The 20,218-nt window shown below is 48.4% G+C and overlaps 1 protein-coding gene across 3 annotated transcripts; it reads left to right on the top strand.

The window, feature by feature from the left end:
• Positions 1-343: 343 nt before the first annotated feature.
• On the top strand, positions 344-8,616 carry L3HYPDH (trans-L-3-hydroxyproline dehydratase). Of its 3 annotated transcripts, none has more exons than XM_024214647.2 (5): positions 345-852; positions 2,983-3,152; positions 4,176-4,298; positions 5,131-5,306; positions 8,054-8,181. In XM_024214647.2, exons 1-5 carry the CDS (start codon positions 363-365, stop codon positions 8,085-8,087), a joined length of 993 nt encoding a protein of 330 aa, XP_024070415.1. In that variant the 5' UTR covers positions 345-362; the 3' UTR covers positions 8,088-8,181. The 3 variants fall into 3 exon arrangements, with proteins under 3 accessions (XP_024070416.1, XP_024070415.1, XP_024070414.1); XM_024214646.2 differs by having other exon boundaries at positions 348-852; positions 5,131-5,268; positions 8,054-8,616; XM_024214648.2 differs by lacking the exon at positions 5,131-5,306 and having other exon boundaries at positions 344-852; positions 8,054-8,616.
• Positions 8,617-20,218: the final 11,602 nt, after the last annotated feature.

A 20,218-nucleotide genomic window follows, 5' to 3' on the forward strand; every position in this document is an offset into this window, starting at 1 on the left:
GCCCCATCCGTGTGCGTCACTTCCCTCTTCCGTCTCCCCAATGTGGCAACAGCTGTCTGACTCCGCCCCTATTGGGGGCAGGGTTTCACATCCCCCATCCCGCTTGTGGGTGCGGCCAGGATAGCCCCGCCTACCTGAAGGCGGAGCCGCTTGCGGCCTCTCGCCCGGTTGGGCGGGGTTTCCCCGGCGCTCCCCAATGGGGACCCGCTTTGTGGCACCCCCCCCCTTATGGGCGTGGTTACCGCGCAAGCCCCATCCCTTTAGTTGATGACGTCACGATGACGCCGCTCATTTGGGCGTGGCCAGCCTCGACCCGATCAGCTCCATTGTTTCTGCCCCCGCGTGGGGTGGCGCGAGCGGCGATGGCGGCGCCCGGCTGGCTGCCTCCCGGCGCGCGGCCGGCGGTGCGCGTGGTGGACATGCACACGGGCGGGGAGCCGCTGCGCATCGTGCCGGGCGGGCTGGAGCCGGGCCCCGCGGGCCCCACGCTGCTGGCCCGGCGGCGCCACATGGGCGCGGCGCTGGACCACGTGCGGCGGCTGCTGGTGCACGAGCCGCGCGGGCACCGCGACATGTACGCGGCGGTGCTGGTGCCCAGCGAGCTGCCGGCCGCCCAGCTGGGCGCGCTCTTCCTGCACGGCCAGGGCTACAGCACCATGTGCGGCCACGCCGTGCTGGCGCTGGGCCGCTTCGCCCTGGACGGCGGCCTGGTGCCGGCGCCGCGCCGCCCCGAGACCGCGGTCACCATCCACTGCCCCTGCGGGCCCGTCACCGCCTTCGTGCCCTGGGACGGGCAGCGCAGCGGCAGCCGCGTCCGCTTCCACAGCGTGCCCGCCTTCGCCGCCGCCGCAGGTACCGGCCGGCGCCCGCCTGCCTGGGAGCCCAGACACTGCCGGGGGGAGACCCCCGGTGCCTGTCCCGGGGGGTGGGGCGCCCCCCTCTGGGCGACCCCCGCCTGTGTGGCACCTCTGAGAGCCTGGCCCCCCGTCTGTGAGCCCCCCAATAATGGTGTGGGGGCGCCCCTTGTCCGTGTGATCCCCGAGCCCCCTTCTGTGGGACCCGCATCCCCTGGAGCCGTGGGAAAGGGTGCCCCTGTTCTCCCCCCCCCCAGACTGTACGGCCCCCACGGGTGAAAATGATTGACTGTGTGCATGACTAACACCACTAAACCTGCTCTCGCTTTCCCCACGTCTGCCCTGGGCTGTGGGGGTGAATTTGTGAGGTAGCTCCACACCTTGGTCAGTGAGGGGTGTGGGACCCACGTGCCCTCACCTAGTTCCTTTCCACACACTGCAGAGGGGTGCCGGAACAATTGGTGTCGTGGGGCTGCTGAGAGCCATTGAACCAAATTGTAAACCCTGTATACGATGGAAACCATTTCAGGCTGGGGGTGCTGCTGCATCCTTCGTTCCAGCGCCTACGGAGGAGCGTTCTGGGTGCTTTGGTTCTGATGCAGCCAGCTTCAAGAATGTGCACTGGCCCCTTGACTTTGGAAGCAGGTGTCCGTGTCAAAGGGCGTGGCACGGCTCTGGCAGCCAACAGACTTTCTGCAGAAAGGAGCGTAGCGGCATGTTGCTGCCCCTGAGACCATATTGGGCTGGCAGCCTCCAATCCTGCAAAACACAGTGCATCCTTATTTGTGGGAATCAGATTGGGTAGTTTAAGACCGTGTAAACATCAATAGTTTGAAGGAGGAAGCTTGTCCACGGTTTCAGTCTCTCGAACTGCAGGGTAGTTAAGGAGATACCACTTACTGAGATCACGCCAGAAAACAGAGGAATGATTTGTTTTTAACTTTGTACACGCCACTCATTAAGGGTGGGAAGGGGACAGGCAGGTGAATGTTTTGGTGGGGAGCGGGGGGTTTAATGAAGTCTGTACCTACTTTTGACTCCACAGAAGAATAGACCTAACTATGGATCTGATCTGCCTGATGTTGAAATTGGTGACCAGGTCGAGAGGATGAAGAACTCTGCTTTGTAGGGCTCTCTGCAGATGGGCTACCTAATGTTTCTGAGAACCTTTATTAAGTAACAAAAGAGCAGAACTTCGGATAGGTTAGAGACTTCGCAATACCTGCAATATTTTAGGATGATATGCTATTCCAAATTTGTGTCTTCGCTATTGCATAACCATATTCAGCTTCTGTAAGTACACTAGCAGTCACCCACACTCTTCAATCTGATGGTCTCCTGCACCTTGCCTTTTCATTTTGTTACTGCATTAATTCGTTTAGCTGTTCTGCTTTCTGCCCTCCAGCATCCTTTCCTTTCCAAGACTCCTTGTACCCATTTTATATCTGCATCTAATAATCTAGTCTACTCACTGTCATTTGTTTTTTTTTTTTGGTTTGGATATTTTAATTTTTCTAATGATTGAAACTCATGACATGATTTCTAGCATTGTGTTCCTTGACTTTCCTGTGCCATTCTCTTGCTTTAGCACCTAGCTTTACATCTCACTTGAAAGTAAATCTGACACTGTAATTAAGTTGACTTACACTACTGTGTTTATTAGAATCCTGCTGAATTGATTGAATCTGATTGCATTAATTTGCATTAATAAGCATGAGACAAATTGTTTTTAAAAAATCTAATACTTCTGGTTTGGAAAGTACAGTCTGTATAGTTAAACAAATTCAGCGCAGCCAGGACAAATTGTTCCCTGATTTAGAACCCAATCTGACCCATGGATTTTAACAGGAGAGTTTTTCCATTGACTTTAATGGAAGTTGGATCAGGCTCTTATAAGACTTAGCACTTACCTCTCTTTATCCTTTGATGTCAAAGAGCTACACAAAATTATCCTTGTTACTATGCTAACAGTTGCATTAAAATCAGCAACATTGCACTGGGGTGTGAATTAGGACAGAATTTGGTTTCCCATGTTGGGGGGGGTCAGGGGGAGGGCGGGGGAGATAATGTTACCAATATATGTTCATGCACATTCTGTTTGCTTTTCCCCCTCTCCTGTTCTGTTTAGATGTGAAAGTTGATGTTCCTGGCCATGGGAAGGTGGTGGTCGATATTGGATATGGTGGTGCTTTCTATGCCTTTCTCAGTGCTGAGAGATTGGGATTAGATGTTTGTTCTTCAAAGACTCAGGATCTTGTAGATGCAGCAAGTGCAGTAACAGAAGCAGTAAAGAGACAGGTATAGCAGGATGCCAACATACCCCAAATGCTTTTCTGACAAAGTAGTAGTAATGCAGGGTTTTTCTTACAGAGGAGACTCTTCATGACATTGTTTTACATTCCAGGTATAGCATTCCAACAAAGAGTAAATATCATAATAGACTTTCTCAGGTGTTTGTGGGTGTGACTGTTCTTGCCCTGGTTCTGTAGTTTTACAGTTTAGTTAGGGCTTGTACACACTTGCACTTACTTAAATTATTCTGAAGTCGCTTGGGGGTATGGAAAAGCCGCCGACACAGCTACCGCTGCTGGGGAAGGTGGAGTAATTATGCCAACGGGAGAGCTGTCTCCCGCTGGCATAGAGTATCTTCACTAGCAGCTACAGTGGCACCGCTGCATCACTACAGCTGCCCTGCTGTAGCCATTCTAGTGTAGACCAGCCCTAATCCAAATTCAGAGCCACGGCTGAGGACTCTGGAGTTGCTGTTGCCAGTCTACTATACTATACTGCCTTCTGAACGATTGATCTTACTAAAAAGTGTAATATTCACATATTTTTAGTTTGAATTTTGTATTTATGTATTCTTAATTACTTCAGGAGCGCCCATATCTAGCATGAGAATGTCTACTGTAGACTGTTTAAATGTCTGTCGTGTTTATGCATGTCCCACCTCCCTCTCACCACACACGTCGCTGTACAGCCCCAGGCAACAACAGCACACTGATGGTTTGTAGTCAAGCAAATATTAGACCTGAAAAGTGAAGTCTTGAAGAAATAGCTGAGAGTTTGAGTTGCGCACAGGAAATTCCACAATGTCTGTAGTCTTAAGTGAACACAAAATAAAGAAGTTGCTGTCCTCACTAATGAGCATCAGTTTGTTACCTGTGGGGTAGAAATAAATGTGCCCAAGAGTAGTTAGGATGATACATTTATACTTGTGTGTGCCCAGCTCTGTCATCTTGTAATAATCTTACTGCAATTTAATTGAAAATATTTGATTGTTGGAGATGTCTGTATATCCATTCTGTGTGTTGTTCCTAGTTCAAACTTCATCACCCTGACAACGAAGAGCTTGCTTTCCTCTATGGTACTATATTAACAGATGGAAAAGATGCATTTAGTGATGAACCAACAACCAACATCTGTGTGTTTGCAGATGCACAGGTATGAAAACATGCTACTTTAAGAGATACAAGATAAGTAAAACCTGGTCTGTGTGTCTATTAAGAATGAGTTAAATTGAGCTGCTGCTTCTCTCACTGTGCTGCAAAGGCATTGTCTTTGAAGTGTCGTCTGTTCCTTAACCGTAAACTATTTCAGTATAGAATGAAAGCAGGTAAATACTTCTGCAAACATGAGAGAGGCTTTCACTAAGGATTAAACATGAGTTTAGTAGAGAAGACTCTCCCAACTGTCACATGGGAATGATCCAGAGCAGTGCTTCTCAAAGTCGGGCCACCACTTGTTCAGGGAAAGCCCCTGGCGGGCTGGGCCGGTGTGTTTACCTGCCATGTCCGCAGGTTCGGCCGATCGCAGCTCCCACTGGCCGCGGTTCGCCACTCCAGGCCAATGGGGGCTGCAGGAAGGGCGTGCATGCCAGGGGCTTTCCCTGAACAAGCGGCGGCCTGACTTTGACAAGCACTGATCCAGAGAATACCAATCGAGAGAATTTAGTTGTTCTAGATTCTGTTAGTGATTATCTGCAAGTGTTACAGACCTGAAAGTAACATGAAGTTTTAATACTTGAGTAGTAATTATGAATATTGTCAAACTAGGATCCCTCACTCCTAGTATTTTGCCAAACAGAATCAGTCTGAAAGTACCAGAACCCACTTAGTTTCTTTTGTGCTTCTCTCACCCTGTCTATTTGCAGAACCCCAGAGCGAGGCAGTGCTAATGTCTGTAATGATATGGACTGTAATATTGGGGGGGCGTCTCATGTTTTTACAGTAAAAGATAAAAATAAGCTAAGGAACATTTTATTTTTTTAAATTAGGTCGACAGAAGTCCTACAGGCTCAGGTGTAACTGCGCGCATTGCCTTACAATACCATAAGGGACTCATCCAGCTGAATCAGACCAGAACCTTTAGAAGCAGCTCAACTGGTTCCTTGTTCACTGGAAAAGCCGTGAAGGCAAGCAGCAAACCTCTTCTTTTCTGTGTATTTTTAAGGTGTTTTTTGTGAATTTTGTGCTCATGCCAGTGAGGAACTAACAGCACAGGCTTAAACCAGGCATAGTGCAACTATCTACAAACAGTTCTGCCACTGTAGTCACTTCTGATCTGTAGTATCCCTATCGTTTCAGTCCTGGGCCTGTTTTGAGCAGAGATTGCAAGTCTTGACAAATTTTGTGTAGGAGAGCAGTGTGTTCTGGATCATCTTTCCATTGTGATCATAGGCTATACAGAAAGGAATAAACAGTATGGTGATGAAATTCACGGATGATACAAAATTGGAAAGAGCTGAGGATGGATGAATAATTCAGAGACCTAAAATAGTTAGGAACATAGGCAGAAAATAATACAGATGGGGGGCGGGAAATAATCCAAAACAGACATGAAGTGTGACAAACCAAAGAAGTGGCACTGCTGAAAGAGATTTGGGGGGTCACAGCCAACACCAGATCAGAGATGAGCTTGAAGTGAAAATCGGGGGGAAAAAGAACAGTGCAGTTTTGCGCTGTATATACAAAGGCTTCTCATCAGAGGAGGGCAATATTTGTATGGCTTTAATATGGTTACAGCTGAAAGATTTCCAAATTGGAAGGAGTTGAGTGAAGAGCACCAGCAGTGTGGGCTGGTGGGACTGATTCCCAAAGAAGATTGGGTTCAGCTGAGTGACAATTAAAGAGAGACATAAGAGGCTGCATACGTTGGAAGGAGGCAAATGGGATGGTACTTGGGATGGGGAAGCTCGTGAATATCAGAAACATTTTCCCAACAGCTATTGGACTAGGAAAAGGAAGGAGCCATATGTCTGGGGCAGACCTGCCAAAGGTAACTGCTGTTCCATCTAAAGTGCAAAACTATTGATTAACAAAACCAGTAAGCAAACCCCATGGTCTTAGGCCATGTCTACACTACTACCTATGTTGGTAAAACTTATGTCGTTCAGGGGGCTGAAGAAAACACACACCTGAGCAACATAAGTTTTGCCAGCATAAGTGGTGGTGTGCACAGCGCTGTGTCGGTGGGAGAGCTTCTCCTACCGCCGCTCGTTGGGGTGGTTTAATTATGTCAACGGGAACGCTCTCTCCTGTCGTCATAGAGCGGCTACACGAGAGATCTTACAGCAACGCAGCTGCATGGGTGCCGCTGTGAGGTCTCTGGTGTAGACGCAGCCTTAAACTGTGATTTCTGTTCCTGCAGCAATAGTGGAGCCTTTCCTTCACTTGCCTTGACTTCCTGGAGCTCCCAGCAGAAGTCGTCATAGGCTACTAGTTCAAGTCTTTTATACAGCAGCTATACCCTTCTTGCTTGTTAGCCGATGGCTCAGTCCAAGCTAGGTTGGCCTGTGCCAAATAGAAGCCATTATCAAGGTGTGGCTCAGTAAGGCCTGGTCTACTCTTAAAAGATAGGTTGACCTAGCTAGTCAGTCAGAGGTGTGAAAAAACACACTCCTGACTGATGTAGCTATGCTGACCTCTGACCCCCAGTGTAGGTGGGTTATATCTGCACGTGACTCTGTAAGTAAACAAAAGCCCTCTGACTGTAACTGCAGTTGGTCAGAGCTGAGGGACACCCAGAGAAGCAATGGACATTGGTGACACAATTTTATTGTACTTAGCTACCTACAGTAACTCCTTGCTTAACGTTGTAGTTATGTTCCTGAAAAATGCAACTTTAAGCAAAATGATGTTAAGTGAATCCAATTTCCTCATAAGAATTGATGTAAATAATGGGGGGTGGGGTTAAGTCTTTTGGTGAAATTTTTTTCGCCGAAAGACACTAAGTTGTAAACAAACAATTTAATACTGTACACAGCAATGATGATTGTGAAGCTTGGTTGAGGTGGTGGAGTCAGAGGGTGGAAGAGGATGGGCTATTTCTCAGGGGAATGCCTTACTGCTAAATGATGAACTAGCGCTTGGCTGAGCCCTTGAGGCTCAACACATTGCTGTTAATGTAGCCTCACACTCTACAAGGCAGCACGAATGGAGGGAGGGGAGACAGCATGGCAGAGAGAGACAGAGACGCACACTGTGTGTGTGTATGAGAGAGAGAGACAGACAGAGATGCACACGGTGTGTGAGAGAGAGAGATGCGCATTGCCCCTTTTAAGTATGCTGACCCCACTCTAAGTACATTGCCTTTTTAAGTAGATCAGCAAGTTGAGACAGCAGCTGCTGCCAGCAAGCTCCCTCATCCTGAGCCCTGTTGAGTCTTCTCCCCCCCCGCCCCCGTTCTATGGAAATGGGGTTCAGGAGCGGGGGGGACAGGGACACCCTGACATTAGCACCCCTCTTCTTCCCTTCTCCCCCCCCCCCCCAGCACAGCAAGCAGGAGGCTCCCTGGAGCAGCTCCAAGGCAGAGGGCAGGAGCAGCATACGGCAGTGTGGGGAAGGACAGCTGAACTGCCCAGCAATTGATAGCCTGCTGGGCGGCTGCGCACAGGGAACTTAGGGGAGCTGATGGGGGGGCTACCGGTCCACCCTGGTTCCAAGCCCTCACCAGCTCACTCCAATGGGCTGCTCTTCCTGCAAGCAGTGAACAAAACAGGCAGCTGCCAAACAACGTTATAAGGGAGCATTGCACAACTTTAAACTAGCATGTTCTCTAATTGATCAGCAACAAAACAACATTAACCAGGACGACGTTAAGTGAGGAGTTACTGTACTATGTAGTAATACTCTCTTGTAAACGGGGAAGAACCCCTTAAATGCCAATTCAATTTAAATCTAAACCTTTTCTCTTCTCAGGAAGCAAAGTGTGGTGACTATAACGCTGTTGTAGTAGAAGTCTCAGGAGAAGCCTTTTATACTGGAACAGCAACCTTTGTTGTTGAAGAGGAGGACCCACTGAAATATGGATTTTCTCTAAAGTGACCTTTGCCATCATTCAGTTGCCAGCTTTTAAATAGTAACCACTATCAAAAAGATGATCTTTGTAATCTGTAGGGGGGAAATATAAATACACCATATTTACTTAACTCATATTTTCCTAATAGACTGCTGCATCTATGGATGGTTAAAAACAGTCATTTAAATATCATAGAGCAGAGCTAAAAAAACCTTTCCTGGTATGATTACTTGTATTACAAATAAAGATCACAGGCCACATTATTCTGTAGTTATTAGCATGTATTATACAAGTCCGGGTCTGTTTGAAACTGCATTTACAATTCTATTTCAAATGCTAGATAGTAAACAAAGCTAAGCTTGAAGGGGCAATTTCAAATGTAAGTGCCTCTTGTAAAGACATTATGTACTTTAAACTCTGCGTCAGTGCAAGAATTCTATTAAAATGCAGTATTCTGACCTCACATTTTTCTTGTTTTAATTCTTGTAACTTGGCCTCAGTCACTGATCTTAAGTGTTTCGCGGTCATTGTTTTGGCTCATCTGCCCTGACTTGGAGTTCGTCTTCACTATCCGCCGTATTGGCGGGTAGCAATCGATTTATCCAGGATCCATATATCGCGTCTCGTTAAGACGCGATATATCGATCCCCGAAAGCGCTCACCGTCGACTCCGGAACTCCACCAGAGCGAGCAGCGGTAGCGCAATCGATGGGGGAGCCGTGGCCATCGATCCCGCACTGTCTGGACCCCAGGTAATTCGATCCAAGATACTTCGACTTGCGTATCTTGGATTGATTTTCCCCCCCCCCCCCCGTGTAGGCCAGCCCTTGGTCATCTCACTTTAACTACCATAACCTGTCTGGCCACCCTGCTTCCTGGTTCACATCTCTTAAAAAAATACTAGAGCTGAAGTTATCGTTCCTGCTCTACAAACATTACCCGTCAGTGGGTACTTCCACTGACATCCTGTCTGAGGTCACTTCGTATTCAGGCTCCTTGTCATGACCAACAAGGGACTACCATGTCTCTGCCTGCTATTCATCTGTCTCCTTTCCGCATTCTTGACATTGTGCCTTTTGATACGCTGCCCTCTGCACCTGGAGTAGGCAGGGTCATACTTTGCAAATACTTTTGTCCTTCCAATCCTTTAGCCTCCATTTCTTCAAATATAATCCCTCCTTACTTCTCAATAATCCCCACACTATCTCCAGATAGGTAGTCCAGTGCCCTCTTCGTTTCAGATCACAAATTAGTCGGGGCAAGGAATGTGTCTATATGGGCTAAAATCCTAATCCCAAAGAAATCAACAGTAAAAAATCTGACTTTACAATCACAGGGTCCAATCTTGGTGCTACTAAAGTGCTGTGTGTGTTTGTAGCACTACATAAATCAATATGCAATCCACTGTTGTGGTTGGATGTAATGTACTAAATAGTAAATGCCTTTCACTTGTATAGCTAGACTGTTCATAGTCTACTGCAAGCTAAATCTAAATTGTGAGCCTGGATTCTGCAGACTGGAAAAAATTTTGGCAGCTTGACTTAAAAATGCTAGTAAATATGATGAGTTGGTACAATCAGTACCCTAGTGCCTGATGAACTCATTTTATACTGTCCCATAAATTCAGATTTTTATATTGACAATGCATATCTGTACTGTAGAAGTTGGCTGGGGAAGCTGGTGGCTTTTGCAGCTAGTTGAGACACAAAACAGTTTGGCACCTAGGAAAGTAGTTTGGAGTCCTGGAATAAGTACTTTAACTAGAAGTTTCTGTTGAAACTTTTACCTATGAAACAGTTTAACTGATGCTGAAATCTATAAGTGATTATAAGAGGTGTAACACCCACTGAGATAACTGAGGTAGTTCACCCTCCGAGTTTTTCTTTCAGGATGCCTGCAGATTCAGAAAAGCAACACTACATCATTTTGCTCTTACATGTTTTCAATGTTGTCTTCAAAACTGCAAGGACTGGATATGCTTCACATCCATTTCATCTTGCCTTTTAAAACCACAAAAGTGTTATGAAACTCAGTTTTCATAACACCTCTGTAAGGTCTGCTAAGTCATTCAATGCATGCAGGATTGTTTAAATTAGCATCTTTGGGGGGATTATATATTTTAATTGCTGCTATGTGATATATGTGGTGTGTGTATATACACATACAATGAAAAAATACTAAGAGCATGAGGCTTTGTCTATGTGGGAAATTATTTCAGTATAGCATTAGGTGTGAATTTAAACTGCTACAGTTATACAAGTATCGCCCCCATGTGGATGCTCTTATTCTGGTTTAAGAGGGACCTTTTCTGTGGTTTAGCTTATCGCTTAGGAAGTTTAAGCTATATTGAAAAAAGGCACTCTACACAACAATCAGCATCCACCTAAATTATACTGGTGTAACATAAAATTTCCCCATGTCGACAAGCCCTTAGTAACAAATGAGATTACCCCAGAGTTGAGGGAACTAAAATCATTAGCATGTCGGCAAATTCAGGGAATGAGGATATGCGATGGTCTCCATTGTGCCCACCTGGAGCCTTGTTTCCATTATGCCTTTACTGACAAAGTAAGATCTTAGGTCCTAGAATTAGCCCAAGGGGCAGCGTATGCAGTAAAACACTTGCTTCTAACCCTCTGCTGTGGTCTCAGGTTCTCAGCTCCTAAGGGTCCTGAAACGGCTTTAGTTCATGCTACTTAATATGTCTGAAATGTACATTGATTTTTAGAGGTGCAGGGCAAGGATTCATGTTCAGTGAAGTATATTGACACCTATACAAAATTTACCAGTTAATAACGGCTTGATATGGGACTGTCAAGGCTCATTCCCCACTATGGCACTTTGAGTGCAGAAGGTGGGGCCCGCAAGGATTCTAAAAATTAATACTGGCCACTCCAGGCTGATATTAAACTTCCAAGATTACAGCTTTTCTCTGACCTTGGATGGGTAGATGCTGCCACCACCCAAGTACACCCCCCCCCCTTTGAGAACCCAGGAAGGCAGAGGTACCCTCAAGTCCTTTCACACACACACACCCCCTCTGGGGAAGAGCTCAGAAAGAAAACAAAGGAAATTAGGTGTTGCCACCAGCTAATTAAACAACCTATGCACGAACCTCTTAGGACACAGAAAACCCAATCCTGTTCTAAAGGTAAATTTTATTAAAAACAAAAAGAAAGAAAATACATCTGGAAGCTAGGCTTTTTGCTGGTCTTAATGAAAATAGTAAGAGCATAAAAGGAAAGAATTACAAAAATTAAGCATCAAGCTAGCTCTCTTGAGGTTCAGCTTAAAGGTTACATGCAAAACAAAAGCATTTGGGGGTTAGCATAGAGTAGTCCACAAGCCTATAAGCAATAAAAGGAATAACCCTAATCGCATCTTCCTAGACATTCCTGATCTACTTACATATCAGGTTCACGAGTAGTTCTAGGTCTGATTTGATGATTTTTCATACGAGGTTTAAAGCTTTTACAGAATAGTTTCAGCCCTGTCCCTGCTTTGTCCCCTCTCTCCAGAGAACAGCAACACACAGACAAAGGGAAGTTTTTTCCCAATTTTAAAAAGTTCTAGCCCTCCCATTGGCTCTTTTGGTCAGGTGTCCATTCCCTTCTTTTTAACTATGGGCTTTTTTTAACCATTTACAGGTAAAGCAAGTAGAGAGCAGCTAACAGGGATTTTATAGCTAGCTGGGTGTCCACAAAAGGGAGCTCCCCCTCCCCCCCAATTTTTCACAGGGACCAACTAGGGATAGCTGATAGTTACTTCTAAAATAAATGTTTTATTTACCTCTCCTTTTTGTCCCGTTTTCTCAAATTATGAAATTTGTGAGGCAGGAATTGTCTCAATACGGACTTGCTCAAATGCCTATTGAAGTCAATGGGAGTTTTTTCCCCATTAACTTCAAAGGTCATTGGACAAAGCCCTATGTGTTTGGACCATGTTTAGCAACTGCAATGCGCGATCATATTGTATATAGTGAGAATCCATCCCTCTTCCCCAGGTTTTCACCTGTTGCTTGTCTTAGGCCCTCATCTGCAAAACACGCACACACTTTAAGTATGAGTAGTTGGGACAAAAGTGTTTTGCAGGATTGGAGTCTCGGATTGTAAACTTGTCAAGTCAGGGTCTATGTGTGAGACAGTATCTGGCACACTGGGTGGATACTACCACCCTACAAATACATGCCCAATTTGTAAAAATAGATTAAGATCTACCAAGTAAACCATTAAGATTTCCCTGAATTGTAGTAGGGCTTTTTTCAACATAATATGCAGTACTTTATAATTTGAGTATAACAACCATTTTGGTGTAATTAATACTTGTTGCCTGGTGGTGTTATATCATTACAGACAAGCCTGGAAAATTCTCTTATTAAAAATTTCTAAAGGCCAGGACAATGCTCTCTCCAAATCTCTAATGCACCAGTTGGCAGCTAATGGTACTGGAGAGCTTCAAAAAGAAAAGGTAAAATTAGAGTAATGATGGGACAAAAAAGCACAGATCTAATCTGCCAGTGCCATAATACATTTTAAAACCATAATTCTCATAAAGAACAAAAATGGTCGCTAGGTTGACCGTCTGTGTTCTTTGAACTTATTTTGCTGAGGCCGGATGCCTGGGTTCTTGTGTTCCTACCTTTGCTACTAATTTTCTGTATGACTTCTGGGCAAATCACGTATGGCCTTGTTCAGATGTACTGAGCAGCCCTAGCTCCTGTTAAAGCCAAATGGAGCTGCAGGTGTTCAGCACCTTGGAAAGAGAGGTAGTTTGTTCCTCAGTTTCCCCACTTGTAAAAATGAGTGCCAAAGGAGGGGAACCCCTGAAGGGACTTAGGCATTGCAATGCTGAGCATCACAGTGTCTAATTTAGCTGTGTAGAAAATTAGGAACAACACTGTGATCCTCAAAGTCGAGTTAGGCTCTCTAGACAGTGGATGAGGAGAGAGAGCAGGGCTTTTGAATGTGATCCACAAAAGCCATCATGCTAGGCAGGGAGCTGCCTAATCTAGCCAACCGGAGATGCTGATCAGAGGGGGGATTGTGCTAAACCCCGCCACTCTCTAGCAGTGCCTAAGTCTGGGCTGCCTGGAGGTGTCTAGCTCTGCTTAGCGATCCACGAATGGGCACCTGCAATCAGGCAGCTTAAATGCCTAATACTCATTGGGCCAGGGAGCGAGAATGGGAATGACTCTATAGTCTAGTGGTTAGGGCGGGAGATCCTGAGACCAGTCCCTGTTACAACCACTCTTTTGTTATTTATCCTCAGTTGAACAGCTTCAACGGGAGAGACTGAAGCAGCCCTCCTCCCTTGCCCCCCCATCAGAATATCCCAGGGGCTTTTTTAAAAAAATCAGCTGCAATGAACTAGGCTATGTTAGCATCAGAGTAGATACAGTTGGTGGCATGCTATGATGCATGGTTTGCTGGGACAGGTCCTCAGCTGATGTCAATTGAGGCCAATGGAGCGATGACAATTTAGGCCAAGTGAGCAGGGCTCCTCTGTAGCTAGGTACCGATGTGGCCCCCATCATTGTAGCAGAGTGCCCATCTTTTGCTAGGCTTGTAGGGCCAAATCCTGCAGTCCATACTACGGTAAATCAGGACAAAGAGGCAGCAAATGATCACACCATTTCTCAGCCAGGGAAATTCTTGAGTGCTGTCTGGAAAAAAATTAAAACTCCATTTACATTTTAAAAAATGTGAAAATAGATATTGAATAGTATCTAATAGCTCTGTTTGAGCTCAATATCGCCATTCATTTCAATGAAGAATGAGTATCTTATTGTTTGCAGTGGTGTTGCAGCCATATTGATCCTAGGAGATGAGACAAGGTGGGTGAGGTAATATCATTTATTGGACCAACTTCTGTTGGTGAGAGAGGTGCTCCTAGCAGGCAAAGGCAGCTTCCATCGAACAAGCTAGGAGATAGCTATAGTTTGAAAGGAGTTTAGGCACTGAGGTATTAATGTTTGTCAATCTGAATTTAGCTCTAGGGCACATTTATCCACCTACAGGATGCACGATAGGACAACACTGGAATCGTTCTTTAAAAAGCTTAACAATGATTTGAGCCAATTTGATTTCTGCCTTTCCTATCCCTTAAGCCTGTGGCTACATCGACACGTACTTGTAGTGAGCTAGCGTGAGTATAAACAGCAGCGTAGCCAGGGTAGCACATGGGTAGCGGCAGCAGAGGGCGTGGCTGAGCTATGCCGAAAACAAACCGGATGGAAACCGGTGGGTATGTAGTGGCCCAGTGCCTCTGCTGTGGCCAGGGGTGGCAGGTTTGTATAATTTTTGGTGGTGCCCAGAATGGGCCCAAGTTCCCCCCCCCCCCCCCCCCCCCCAACCCCCCCCCCCCCCTAAGGCTCTGGGAGGGAGTTTGGGTGCGGGGTCTAGGCTGGGGCAGGGGGTTGGGGTGCAGGAGGAGGTGCGGGGGACAGGCTCTGGGAGGGAGTTTGGGTATGGTCACCGCTCCTGCAGCTCCCATTGACTGCAGTTGGCAGAGTCGACGCTCAGGGCAGGGGCAGTGCGCAGAGACACCTCTCCCAGGGGCCACAGGGATGTGCTGGCCACCTCTGGAAGCAGAGCAGGTGGGCAGGAAGCCACCTTAGCTCAGTTACACTGCCAGTGTTGGCAGCCCTGGGCCCTTTTTAAATTGCCCAGGGGGCAGCAGGCGGGGCCGGGGGAGAGACCTGGCCCCAAACTTTGGTGGAGGCAGGCCCGGGTGCTCTCATATTGGTGGAGCACGGGCACCACGGGCCCGTACAACTCACTGCCCTGGCTTGTGGCTATCTACGCTACTGCGGCTACGTTGCTAGTTACACTCCCACGGCATGGTCATTGTTACAGGTGGGTGGGACTGCTGTTCGGCCATTTTCTTAATAGTTTATCTTAATGGTTTATCTAATGGAAAGCCTAATATTTAGGCACCACAGCCACAACCAGCTCTTGTCAGGGGCGGTCTAAGTATTCTGGGTCCTGCCTCTGTGCAGAAGGCTGGACTAGATGGTTTCTCAAGGTCCCTTCTAGCTGCACCTTGATTCTAACAGTTAGGTGCTCAGGCTCCCTATATAATCTATGGGGAGAGATAGGTTCCTAAAAAAGGGATTCACCGAAACCAGAAAGCTAAGCGGGCAGCTACCCTAAGCTAGCCACTAGGAAATGGTGAGGGATGTGGGTGTTAGCTTGCCCCAAAGTGAGCCGTTTTTTACAGACATCGGTGATGGTGGTATCCATGCCTTCCCATATACACAATAGGCCAGTGTTTAGAGCACTGCCTGATTCAGAGCAAGGGCTTGAACCCAGAGCTCCCCCCCCCAAATGTGCCATCCACTCGGCTACAGGGTAGTGCCCTTATTATCAGGGGTGTCATATGTAAGACATGGGCGATGATTGTTCCACCATATGTGGCACTGGTGAGGCTCCCACTGTGGCCAGGTTTGGGTGCTGCACTTTAACAAAGAGGTGAACAAATTGGAGACAGTCCAGAGGCAAGCAACAAAAATGATAAGTGGTTTGGAAAACCTGACCTCTGAGGAAAGGGTGAAAGAACTGGGCATGTTTAGTCTAGTGAAAAGAAGGGGGCAGGGGATACCTGTAACAGCCTTCAAATATGGCTGATCAATGGTTCTCCATGTCCACTGAGGGTAGGATAAGATGTACTCAGCTTAGTTTGCAGCAAGGGAGATTTGGTTTGGTTATTAGGAAAAAGTGTCTCTCTCTAACGACAATGAGGCATTGGACGAGGGTTGCCTAGGTTGTGGAATCCCCGTCACTGGAGGTTTTATAAGAACACGTTAGCCAAACACCTGTCAGAGATGACGGCGGTATACTCAATCCTGCGCGTGCAGGGGGGCTGGATGAGATGACCTCTTGAGGTCCCTTCCTGCTGACATTTCTATGACTCGGGTGGATCTCTTTTAATCCCGCCTCTTGGAGCAGTTCCACTTTGTATAAATACTTGAATAGTCATTGGGCCAGTGAGCGAAAATTACACTATAGCCAGTGTTTAGCAAACGCTCCTGGGAGACCCAGGTTCCAGTCCCTGCTCCAACAACTAAGTCAATGGGCCCCAAACTGTTGGGCGTGCCCCCCCCAGGGGGCATGGAGGAATGTTCAAGGGGGCATGTGGCAGGGCCCAGGCCAGCCCCCACAGGGGGCGCCACTCAGTCCAGCTCTGCCCCCAGTCACAGCTCCATTCCACCCCCTACTCTGCCCCCACACCAATTGCAGCTTCGTCTCCCCGCATCCCAGCTCAGGCCCCAGTCAGCTGCAGCTCCACTCCACCCCCATCCTCATTCCCTCTCTGCCCCCCAGGCCAGCTCCGCCTTTAGCTCCAGCTCCTCCCCCATCTTCAGTTTTGTCCCCAGCTCCACCTTCAACTCCCCTGCTGAGCCAACTGTGCAGTAATGGGGGGAGGGGGCCGCAGACAGATTCCATTATTGGTGGTGGTGGTGGGGTGATGGGAAAAGTTTGGGCACCACTGGACTGCTGCGGCTGCGTGGCATTGCATCCTGTGCTGTTTGTCAACCGGGCTGTTGCAGAGAATGTCTGCATTTTGGGGGCTATGTGTCTACTACTAGCAATATCAATACTGTTATACCAACTGCTATTCAGGGATGTGTGTGTCCTCTATCACTTCTTTTGTCTGTGGGGGGAGGGGAGCTGGTCCCAGCAGCCTGCAGTGTGGGGGTGTGGGATGCAGGGGAGAGGGTGCAGTGGGGACCCCAGCAGCACCCAGTCTGTGTGTTGAGGGTGCTGGGCTCCTCACATACACACAATCTGCTTGGGGGGATAAGCGTTCGTGGGTAAAAACCTAACTTCTTCAGCTGCAGTGGGTTTTTACCCACGAAAGCTTATGCCCAAATAAATCTGAAAGGGCACGTCTTCACTACCCGCCGGATCGGTGGGTAGCAATCGGTCTATCGGGGATCGACTTATCGCGTCTAGTGAAGACGCAATAAAATCGATCCCTGATGGCTCTGCCGTCGACTCCGGAAATCCACCGCGGCAAGAGGCGGTAGCGGAGTCGACAGCGGCGCGGCAGCGGTCGACTTGCCGCCGTCCTCACAGCCAGGTAAGTCGACCTAAAATACGCCACTTCAGCTAAGCTATTCACATAGCTGAAGTTGCGTATCTTAGGTCGACCCCCCGCTGTAGTGTAGACCTAGCCTTAGTCTTTAAGGTGCCACCAGACTCCTTGTTGTTTTTGTAGATACAGACTAACACGGCTACCCCCTGATACTTGGGGGGATAGGAAGAGCTGTTGTGGGGGAGCAGTCGTCTCAGTTCCTATTAGAATCATAGAATATCAGGGTTGGAAGAGACTGCAGGAGGTCATCTAGTCCAATCCCCTGCTCAAATCAGGACCAACACCAACTAAATCATCCCAGCCAGGGCTTTGTCAAGCCTGACCTTAAAAATCTCTAAGGATGGAGATTCCACCACCTCCCTAAGTAACCCATTCCAGTGCTTCACCACCCTCCTAGTGAAATAGTGTTTCCTAATATCCAACCTAGACCTCCCGCACTGCAACTTGAGACCATTGCTCCTTGTTCTGTCATCTGCCACCACTGAGAACAGCCTAGCTCCATCCTCTTTGGAGCCCCCTTTCAGGTAGTTGAAAGCTGCTATCAAATCCCCCCTCACTCTTCTCTTCCGCAAACTAAATAACCCCAGTTCCCTCAACCTCTCCTCTTAAGTCATGTGCCCCAGCCCCCTAATCATTTTCATTGCCCTCCACTGGACTCTCTCCAATTTGTCCACATCCGTTCTGTAGTGGGGGTACCAAAACTGGACGCAATACTCCAGGTGTGGCCTCACGAGTGCCGAATAGAGGGGAATAATCACTTCCCTCGATCTGCGGGCAATGCTCCTACACTACAGCCCAATATGCCATTAGCCTTCTTGGCAACAAGGGCACACTGCTGACTCATATCCAGCTTCTTGTCCACTGTAATCCTTTTCTGCAGAAAAGACAAAATGCATCTGATAAAGATAGGATTTGAACCCATGCATATAGAGCACAATGGATTAGCACTCCAGCACCTTAGCCACTCAGCCACCTCATCAGTGAGGGAGTGGGGGTGGGGTGGGGGTGTGCCCAGCTCCCTGAGGAAAGACAGGGTTGGGGTGCGTATGTGTGTGGGCAGGGTGGTCCCACTCCCCTGTCTGTATCTGTGTATGGGGCCGGGGACCGACAGTCCCAGCCCCTGTGTATATGTGTGTGAGATAACAGGACGGCTGCTCCAGTGTCCTGCCTTTTTGTGTGTGTCTGTGTTGGGGGGTAGTAGCTAGTACCAGGCTCCCAGCCCCTGTCTATCTTTGTGTTGGGGGAGGGGTGTGTGTGTGAGCTGTCTCTATGCTGGGTGTGTGGGTGTGTGGTATGGGGTTCCTGGGGGTGTGGTGGGAGTGTCTTGGTATGTGCTGAATGTTTGTGTGTGTTGGAAGGTGTCTGTGTTGGGGTGGGTGTCTCTGTGTGTCTGCCTTTGGGGTATGTCTGTGTGTGTGTTAGGAGTATTTGCTGGGGGGGGATCTGTGTGCATCTGTGGGTTGTGGGTGTGTTTGTCTGTCGGGGTATATCTGTGCATTGGGGGTATTTGGGTCTGCATGTCTGGGGGGCTGTGTGTCTGTGTGTCTGTGTGTTGGGGGTATGTATGGCTGTGTGTGCTGGGAGGCCTCTGTTGGAGGTGTGTGCACTGGGATGTGTGGATGTCTGGGTTATGTCTGTCTGTGTTGGGGGTGTCTATCGGGGTGATTGTGTATTGGGGACTGTGTTGGGGTGTCTGTGTGTTCGTGTGTGGATGTGTGTCTGTGTTGGGGTGTCTGTTGGGGATATGTCTGTGTGTGTTGGGGTTGTCTGTTGGGGTGTGTCTATCTGTGGGGGTGGTCTGTCGTGGATATGTCTGTGTGTGCTGGGGATCTGTGTTTGTTGTGGGTATGCTGTCTCGTCATTTGTTGTGGGATCTGCTGTTGGGGGTGTTGTGTATGTCTCTGTGTCTTGGGGAGTATGTCTGGGTGTTGAGGTCTGTGTGCTGGGGTGTGTTTGTGCTGGGGTCCACGGGGTGTCCGGTGTGTGGGTGCCTGTCTGTATGGGGTGGGGGGTGTCAGGTGGTGTCTGTGTGTGTGTTCAGGGTGGCCACATTGGGTACGTATATCAGTCTGTTGGGTGTGTCAGTCTGTTGGAGGTGTCTATGTTTGGGGGTGTTTGTCAGGGGGTGTCTGTTGGGGAGGGGCATGCACAAGGGGGGCAAGCAAGGACATCCCCCATAATCGTCGGGGGCACAGAACTCCTCCAGCCCCGGGACCGCGGTGACAGACAGGGAGCTCCTCCAGCCCCGGCTGCAGTGGCAGAGAGAGGGAGCTCCTGCTGGAGCCAGGGCAGGGCGGAGGGAGGGAAAAGCGAGCTCCTGCCGGAGTGCAGCCCCCCCTCCTTCCCCCAAGGGGTCAAAGTAAAATTTCTGCACATGACCCTGCTGTTGGGTATGTATACATGTCAATCTGTTGAGGGGTGTCTGTATTGGGGGGGTGTCTGTCAGGGGGTGTCTGTTGCGTAGGTGTGTCAGTCTTTTGGGGGGGTGTCTGTGTTGGGGATGTGTGTCAGTCTGTTGAGAGATGTCTGTCGAGGTATCAGCTGGGTATGTCAGTCTGTTGAGGTGTGTCTGTGTGGGAGGGTGTCTGTTGGATATGTGTGTCAGTCTGTTGAGGGGTGTCTGCTGGGTATGTGTGTCAGTCTTTTGGGGGTGTCTGTATTGGGGGTATTGGGGATGTGTGTCAGTCTGTTGGGGAGGTGTGTCAGTCTACTGGGGGGGGTGTCTGTATTGGGTGATTGTGTATGTGTGTTGGTTATGTGTGTCAGTATCTGTTGAGGGGCGTCTGTGCTGGGATGTGTCTGTCAGGGGGGTATCTATTAGCTATGTGTGTCAGGCTGTTGAGGGGGCGTCTGTTGAGGGGTGTGTGGGTTGGGGTGTCTGTTGGATATGTGTGTCAGTCACTGGGGTGTGTCTGTCAGGGTGTGTGTGTGTCGGGGGTGTCTGTTGGGGATGTGTGTCAGTCTGTCGG

Source organism: Terrapene carolina, unplaced genomic scaffold (genome assembly GCF_002925995.2).
Source record: "Terrapene carolina triunguis isolate 2854851 unplaced genomic scaffold, T_m_triunguis-2.0 Scaffold189, whole genome shotgun sequence".
Taxonomy (NCBI): Eukaryota; Metazoa; Chordata; order Testudines; family Emydidae; genus Terrapene; species Terrapene triunguis.